Below are 8,965 nucleotides of genomic sequence, written 5' to 3' on the forward strand. Positions count from 1 at the left end.
GAGATAGAGAGGACTGTGCAGCTGTAACTGTATGGCCACACCGTTCTCTCTATAATCATAGAAATAAGTGCAGGGAGGCGATAGAGAGGACTGTGCAGCTGTGACTGTATGACCACACCGTTCTCTCTATCATCATAGAGATGAGGGCAGGGAGGGAATAGAGAGGACTGTAACAAAATACGGTTCAGGGAAGAAAAAGAGTGCTGCACCTCACACCTATGGCTGATACTAGTACCTCTCGGCTGCATAAAAAACATCAGAATTCTGTATGTGAATTGATCAAGCCACACTGCCCCATGTGCTGCGTGCAGGTATCTGATACACATGGGTCCCTACACTAAGTCCACACTGTGCCAGTCAGCGACCACCACCCCCGCAGGCGTGCACAGTCAGGGAAGGGAGGCCATGGAACGGCCCTGCAACCCCCATGGCTTGATCAATTCATACACAAAATTCTGATGTTTTTTATGCAGCCGAGAGGCACTAGTGTCAGCCATAGGTGTGAGGTGCAACGCTCTTTTCTCTCCTGTATTGCATAGAGAGGACTGTGCAGCTGTAACTGACCACACAGTTCTATCTATGATAATATAGATGAGTGCAGGGAGGGGATAAAGAGGACTGTGCAGCTGTAACTGACCACACAGTTCTATCTATGATAATATAGATGAGTGCAGGGAGGGGATAGAGAGGACTGTGCAGCTTTAACTGACCACACAGTTCTATCGATGACCATAGAGATGAGTGCAGGGAGGGGATAGGGAGGACTGTGCTGCTGTAACTGTATGACCACACAGTTCTCTCTATGATCATAGAGATGAGTGCAGGGAGGGGATAGAGAGGACTGTGCATCTGTACAAGCAGTGCTGCAGTGTAAAGCATAGGCTGAGGGCGGGTGTTGTTATCAGACTAGTAATCACTATAATAGAGGGGGCGCTGATGCTTTTCTTCTTTCCTTCTGTCAGATCCTCCTCTACCAGCACCCTCAGGCCAGCATCGTGGACACCCGCTTCGAGGGACGGCTCAAGTGGAATGGGAGTAGTCACTCGGAAGACCTGCAGGATATGTCTGTCGTCATCCTCAATGTGACCTACGAACACGCGGGGACCTACATGTGCAGCGTCAACCGGACGCTGATCTTCGAAAGCCACGAGTACAACACCAACGTCACCAAGTTCATCGATGTCACAGTGGTGGATAAAGGTGAGTGAGTGGCGGGTGTGAGTGCAGCTTGGGCAGTGAGTGGTGGGTGTGAGTGCAGCTTGGGCAGTGAGTGGCGGGTGTGAGTGCAGCTGAGCAGAGTGGCGGGTGTGAGTGCAACTTGGGCAGTGAGTGGTGGGTGTGTGTGCAGCTTGGGCAGTGAGTGGCGGGTGTGAGTGCAGCTTGGGCAGTGAGTGGTGGGTGTGAGTGCAGCTTGGGCAGTGAGTGGTGGGTGTGAGTGCAGCTTGGGCAGTGAGTGGCGGGTGTGAGTGCAACTTGGGCAGTAAGTGGCGGGTGTGAGTGCAGCTTTAGCAGTGAGTGGCGGGTGTGAGTGCAGCTTGGGCAGTGAGTGGTGGGTGTGTGTGCAGCTTGGGCAGTGAGTGGCGGGTGTGAGTGCAGCTTGGGCAGTGAGGGGTGGGTGTGAGTGCAGCTTGGGCAGTGAGTGGCGGGTGTGTGTGCAGCTTGGGCAGTGAGTGGCGGGTGTGAGTGCAGCTTGGGCAGTGAGTGGCAGGTGTGAGTGCAGCTTGGGCAGTGAGTGGTGGGTGTGAGTGCAGCTTGGGCAGTGAGTGGTGGGTGTGAGTGCAGCTTGGGCAGTGAGTGGTGGGTGTGTGTGCAGCTTGGGCAGTGAGTGGCGGGTGTGAGTGCAGCTTGGGCAGTGAGTGGTGGGTGTGTGTGCAGCTTGGGCAGTGAGTGGCGGGTGTGAGTGCAGTTTGAGCAGTGAGTGGTGGGTGTGAGTGCAACTTGGGCAGTAAGTGGCGGGTGTGAGTGCAGCTTTAGCAGTGAGTGGCGGGTGTGAGTGCAGCTTGGGCAGTGAGTGGCGGGTGTGAGTGCAGCTTGGGCAGTGAGTGGTGGGTGTGAGTGCAGCTTGGGCAGTGAGTGGCGGGTGTGAGTGCAGCTTGAGCAGTGAGTAACGGGTGTGAGTTCAGCTTGGGCAGTGAGTGGCGGGTGTGAGTGCAGCTTGGGCAGTGAGTGGTGGGTGTGAGTGCAGCTTGGACAGTGAGTGGCGGGTGCAGCTTGGGCAGTGAGTGGCGGGTGTGAGTGCAGCTTAGGCAGTGAGTGGCGGGTATGAGTGCAGCTTGGGCAGTGAGTGGAGTCGGCTGAGCATTATCTGACTGTGTCTCCTCATCCAGGGAATCGAGACATCGCTTCTATAGTGTCGGAGATCATGATGTACGTCCTCATCGTGGTGCTCACTATATGGCTGGTGGTGGAAATGGTCTACTGCTATCGGAAGATTGCTGCCGCCGGGGAGGAGGCGGTTATAGAGAACGCGTGAGTGCCTGCGGGGGGCGCTGTGACTAAATTTCAGCTCTATCAATGGCTGCCGGACCCCGGGGCTGATACCATTGGGGGTCATCAGATGTGGCAGGAGGTCTCCAACCTGTGGCTCTCCGGCTGTTGTACAACTACAATTCCCATCATGCCCTGCTGGCTTTTAGTGCACCCCATTTCTCATGCCATGGCCCCCCACCATGACAGCCACTGCTGCCTCCTATACCCCTACCTACGCTTTCCAACTGTTGCAAATTTACAACAAGGCATGATGGGAGTTGGAGTTTTGCAGCGGCTAGAAAGTCACGGGTTAGGAAATGCTGGTTTACCGTAGGCCATGAAATAACCCCCACCCCCTCGATGTGCTATTGTGCTGCCATCTCCTGGCAATGCTAGGTATTACACTATATAATCTCCACATTTGCAGTTTATAACAACAGAACCTGAATGTTTCAGGAATATAAAATATTCTGGATGAGCAGGAAATCCTTACAGGGTGTATAATACTGACATGTCTGGCTATCATACTACTCCTACTATACACTGCTGAGGGCACAATGTACTAACAGAGACATCACTGCACTGCAATATATTATTATCAAGATTGAATAAAGGACTTAAAGGGGTATTCCACTCAGACATAACTTTTGATATGTTGCTGCCCATGGTGAGACAAACAATTCCTTCCATACTTGTTATTATCTATTCCGTCTCCTTCCCCCAGTTCTCAGCTGCTGCTTTCTGCTGAAGACACAAAAATATGTATGTGAGCTTTTCTCTCTGTCTCCCCCTCCCTTCTGAGACAGCTGATGTAAACAGGTCCCTGATTGGCTGTATCTGCAACATTGTAGCTTCTTTGTAATACTGGGAGGATTAATCTGAGGTCAGGTTGCTGATGAACTTGCTGTAATTAATCCTCCCAGCATTACAAAGAAGCTACAAAGTTGTAGATACAGCCAACCAGGGACTTGTTTACATCATCCGTCTCAGAAGGGGGGGGGGCGACACAGATAAAAAAGCTCACACACAGATTTTTGTGTCTTTAGCAGAAAGCAGAAGCTGAGAATTGGGGGAAAGAGACAGAATAGATAATAATAGTGTGGAAGGAATTGTTAGTCTCACCATGGGCAGCAACATATCAAAGTCTATGTTTAACCTTAAGAGTAAAAAAAAAAAAAAAAAAAAGTTTTCAAAAATATTATAGAACAGCTTAGATTAACCATTCATAGAGGTGACAGGAGATGTTAGTGCTGTCACTGCGGTTATTGGACTAGGTCTGGGCTCTATGCCAGCAGGGCCGGGGTATAACACTGCAGCACTGTGGACAAATAGCAGTGGTAGTTACACAAGGGACAGCTGCCCTGATCTTTATTGGTCGTCAGGGATGAGAGAGAAGCCTTAATTTACCTATGTGGAACATCCTCAGCAGGCAAACCGGCTCACAGACTGCAGATACACAGCTCAGGATCTCTCAGACTCTCCCTCTCTCCTGCACTGAGCACATGGTAAGCCCCACCCCCACTATCTGTAATCAGTCTTGCTGAGGCTGTTACTAGAGACAGATTCCCCCTGTCAACAGGCAGTGGACAGCAGATTGTAGAGAAGTGAGACACCTAGTGGCCCAGACTTTGGAGCTGCTTTTATGGTATAAGGAGTCACATACTGAAGTTGTCAAGGATATCACATTGTGGGAGGTTACTTGAAGCAACCATTAAAAAATTAAGCATACTCGCATACTCACCTCTTCCTCCATGTATAGGCCGTAGTGTTTGGAGTTTGACTTTCCTCCTGTTTTTCTTTCTCCACAGTTCAGATTATTTAGCAATAACCTCTGAGAGTAAAGACAATTGCCTAGGAGTGCAGCCGCAGGAATAGCCGGACCCAGGACAGTGACACCGGGAAACCAGGTGAGTGGCGGAGCCTATTCTGGATGTATAGGGGGTCGTATCTGGTGCCACCTAGGATGAGGTGGGCGTCCTGTTACAGACAGAACCTGGACCACCCCGGGGGAGTCAGGGATAGTAATGTATGAGCGCTAGGGCTCCTCGTTGCATCATCATATGGGTTGGATCTTCAGATGTTCATATACAGAGAGGGGATTTGGGGTGCTAATATCTTTGCAATGGCCCCATATAAAACTACTTGATGCAGAAGTGAATAATTCTGGGATGCAAGGGTGGAATAATGGGTCATAAGGTGATAAGTGATCAGTGAAGGTCAGGAGGTCAGGAGAATGTACACGCCCCTTGTTCCTCCATGTGAGCTGGTGCTGCCATTCCATGCACTCTCTACGGGTGATGGAGATAGCCGAGCACTGTCCTCTCTCTCTGTGCTATGGTTTACTATCTTCATCAGTCTCAGAGAGTGGAGCGGTAGCAAGCATGCTCAACCCATGATCTGTTTGTACAAGGAGACATGGGGAACCCCACTTTCATGAATGGTTGGACCTCCACCAGTCAGACATTGGCCCCGCACCCTGTAAATAGGCGATACATTGTAATCTTCTGATGACCCCCTTCAGGTTCGCTTCCCCTTTAACTTTAATATTATCAACAGCTGGAAGAACGAATGGAGCCAGGAGCGACGTAAACACTGCTGGGAGGACCGAAAACTGTAAGGGGTCACCAATGAGCCCACCACCGCCATCCCCCCCCCCCACTGCCACCACCACCACCTCCCTCCCCCAGGATCCATTCCAAATTGCTTCTTATGCCAAACAATGCAGAAGCCGTGGCCAAGACTCGCTGTCCCGGGTCACACACATATGCAACGCTCCTTAGCTTCTTCATTGCCAACTCACCAGCAATGAAGGCGTTAAGGAAATCTACCAAAAATGCTTCCATGGAAAGTAAGACTTTGTTCTTTTCGTGGCCTTGCCATTGCTTTTGTTTTGTTTTTTGGGTGGGGCATGGAGGGGGAGGGGCTACATTCATCACAGGAGCTGACCGTCAAATCTGCATCAAATATTCTCCACGAACTGGAAAACGAAAATTTCAAAAATTTTTCCTATTTTCCCCCAGTGTTTGGGATGCAGTGAGCAATCTAAGGGGCATGAATATTCCTTGCATGTCGCTCCGAACGCATATCCTTTTTTTTTTTCTTATCCGCTGCTGCTGCAAAAAAGAGCAAAGAGTGCGCCTACGTATTGACTCAACCACGCCGGCCGGGGAGGGGGAAAGTATTGTCGAAACAACATGCTGCAACGTGGTCTGGCACCCGATGAGTTAACCCCTGCACATTCAAAGCTTTAATGGAAGGTTAATGCTCAGGACGGCCAGGGGAGGAAAGTGGACAGAACTCACTCAGCTCCGCTGTTCCGGCGTCCGCCATGGATACTGGGGCGACATTTTGAATGTGAACTATTACTGGGGTGGTTACCCAACTCCTGCTGTGTACTGGGTCTGTGAAGCTCGGGGGTGAAGGGGGTCAGTGACTTTTTATCAAAGCATGTTATTTATTTTGTAATACAGAACAAAACACTAAAAAAAGAGAATAAAATTAGATTCTATTATGTATGATTGAAAGAGGAAGATTCGCTCAGGCTGCTTCTCCCCCCTCGAGGCTTGGTCCGATGCGTTTCAAGCACCGGGCTAGGAGGCTGCAAACTAATGTCACCTACAGCCCCCATAAGACTATAGAGCTCTACGGACTGTCTTCACCCTATACAGAGGTATACACGCACACAAAGCATGGATCTGGTTCCTACACTGAGTTTTACTATTCTTCCTTAGTGTTTTGCAGACCAGAAAATGTAAATCACTGCACTATTTCTACCACTAGGTGGCACTTTACTGTATTGTACAACGTGCCTGAATCTAAGTGCTCTGCACTCTATGTTACTTGTAGATATGTCTCTTTAAAACAGCACTCCTTATGGTCAGGAAGGGTATTACAAGTAAAAAGTATAGATTTAGGTTATATGGAGGGCATGTGAGCTCCCGCATGGAACTCTCTTCTATATGGATAAAGATTACTAGGACCATGTGTGGATTACACTGGTGGCTTGTTAGTTTTGTTAGGGGCTATGTAATGCTGATGGGTCAGAGGCCACTACCCAAAAAGATACCAGCTCTTTACCAGGGGAGTGGTCAGTCATCCAGACATTGGCAATGAACGATTCACACAAATTGCGCAAAATCCACAGTGACAAACTGATGCAAAGATTGATTCTGTAAGGTTTTATGGCCAAAGTCTCTTCTCCGTCACCCTCTTCTTGTGCCCAGGGTGTGTTTATCGTCCCTCATCCTAATAAAGGGCGACTCCAGATGGAAATTGAGGTCTGACTGGATATAACCACAGCCTACTATAGTCCTGTAAAGCTGGGATTCGCTCTTGTAGGAGGTCCCCACACCAGAGAGCTGCTCCATTTTTGACTATAGGGACCTCGCAGAGCAGCTATGTTCTAGTCTAGAGCTCTATGATATGGTGACCCAATGATGGAGTATTGTTCCTATTGGCCACGTGTTCACCATTTCGGCAATGTTCTCCAAACCCTTTGCATTTGACTCCCTGTGGCTGTAAAAGTTTGGTGCAGCCTTAGGGAGTCCTGAAAAACAGGGATAACAATACGAACCTCAACGGTATGGCATCTCCGCTCAACACTATTAACCATATTGGGAAAATCTTTGGTCTCCATCGCCAGCCGGTGATCGTTGGGTATCACGTATGATCTGGTGATCATCGCTGATCACTGGTGGTCCAAGGCATTAGTAATCATCCCTGACGATCTAGTGGTTTCCCATAGAAGCAGCAGATGGTGTCCAGGGTCATCTTCTTGCTCTGCTCCATCTCTAGTGACCTCCATATACCCATCATATCTGCTCTGCAGGCTCTTGGGCAGCTAAAGCAGCTCATTGGTGGAAGGTCCTCACGCGAGGGTGCCCGATCCCTGTGATTATGACTTGTATAGGAGATATTGGTTACATCCAGTCAACCATTCCTGGTCACGCCTGGAGTCGGCCTTTGAAGCCTCATGGAGAACTCGGCACGCCATAACAATCTTCCTCAGTAGCATATGATTTAGTAGGGCTACTGCGTAGCCGCAATTATGTATGATGCATGCTGAATTTACTGTACCAACAAGCTGCAGCCTTGCAAAGCAAGCTTCTACTGTCTTATTGTGCCTGCTTCCTAACCCTTTCTGAACCGCGCTGGGGACGAAGGGGTTAAACCTGTCTGTCTGTCATCACCCGCTGTCACCATGGTAATCCCTGCTGTAAAACGCCATCTGATTTTCATCTTTTATTATTATTTTTTATATGTAACTTTGCTTTCTTCATGTAAATTCGAGGCTGGGAAATTTGCGGGCTGTTTTTTTTTTGTTTTGTTTGTTTTGTTTTGTTTTTTTGACTTTTGCTTTTTTAAATAAAGTATTCTATTTATTTGACTGAGAATAATAAAGAGATCTGACAATATAAACCTTTAAAGTTACTTTATACCATGTCTGGCGTGTGATTTTCTAGTATGCTGGTCGATATATTGAGGGGGGCTTAGAGGTTCCGGAGGCGAAGGGCCCAGGTACCAATGCGGCTGCTATGGGGACTTGGAGGGAGGCGGGTGGCGAACCAGGGGGTAAGAAGAACTGTCCCAATGGGTGTTAAGGGGGGAAACAAACACAGGTCCTTGTGTGGCCAAATCTAGTTTGCACCATAATGGACGCCCATTTTGCTTCTGTTCTGTATAAGACACTAATACAGACGTGACCACAAGGATTGCCAGCGATCATACCGTCATAGCCCAAGACCGCTAATATAGTGCTGGGCTCGACAGAAGTCGCTGCTACCTACACTATGGCAGGACATAATGGTCACCTGGATAAATCTGTATAGCTCTCTGACACCAGTTAATTTGAAAGAAAAAAAATTACCCTTTAACTTCAATGTGCTGGCCTAAACACTATAATACTCTGTGGTGGCATCTTGTGGCCAAAAGTGAATACAGCAGTTTGGGAACGTTTACATAGAGATGTTCAATACCAGACACTGTGCAGCGGCATATCCCTTCCCGGATACTGCACTATGATGATATTGACCTGTCTGACCAACAATCACCCCCATAATGTGACTCTCATTTCTACTTTCTCCTCAAAATACATAGAGGTATATCCAGACCACCCGGCCGACCATTCATCTCCCATTGTGTGACTCTCTATTTACAGGGTAATGACACAGCGGGTAATAAGAACCAGCTGCAGAAGTGTACACTATTACTTATCTGTCTGCTCCAGTTATGAAACCACCAAAAATCCATTTGTTTTGGGGTCTTAGTTCTGTGCATTGTTTTCCCTCAGCTCTTCACCACCACCCTCCCACCCGGTCTACTTCCCTCCCACAGCACTCCTGCTATTCCCCATTTAAAAAAAAAATCAGGATCAGACCATGGGGGAGATTTATGAAAGGGTGTAAATATACACCTGGTGTGAATTGCCCACAACAACCAATCACAGCTCCTCTTATACACCTTCTAAAAGTTTGAACCTGAATTAATTTGTACCCTC

General features: G+C 48.5%; 1 protein-coding gene across 3 annotated transcripts in view; it reads left to right on the forward strand.

The window, feature by feature from the left end:
• The window catches only part of SCN1B (sodium voltage-gated channel beta subunit 1), a 40,226-nt gene extending 32,371 nt beyond the window's left edge, over positions 1-7,855 (forward strand). For all 3 annotated transcript variants that reach the window (XM_069947142.1, XM_069947144.1, XM_069947143.1), the window contains 4 exons: positions 963-1,200; positions 2,328-2,469; positions 4,278-4,376; positions 5,026-7,855. In XM_069947142.1, the coding sequence (XP_069803243.1) occupies positions 963-1,200; positions 2,328-2,469; positions 4,278-4,344 (447 nt within the window). In that variant the 3' untranslated portion in view covers positions 4,345-4,376; positions 5,026-7,855. The remainder of the gene's footprint in view (positions 1-962; positions 1,201-2,327; positions 2,470-4,277; positions 4,377-5,025) is intronic.
• Positions 7,856-8,965: the final 1,110 nt, after the last annotated feature.

This window comes from Dendropsophus ebraccatus, chromosome 12 (assembly GCF_027789765.1).
Source record: "Dendropsophus ebraccatus isolate aDenEbr1 chromosome 12, aDenEbr1.pat, whole genome shotgun sequence".
Lineage (NCBI taxonomy): Eukaryota > Metazoa > Chordata > Amphibia > Anura > Hylidae > Dendropsophus > Dendropsophus ebraccatus.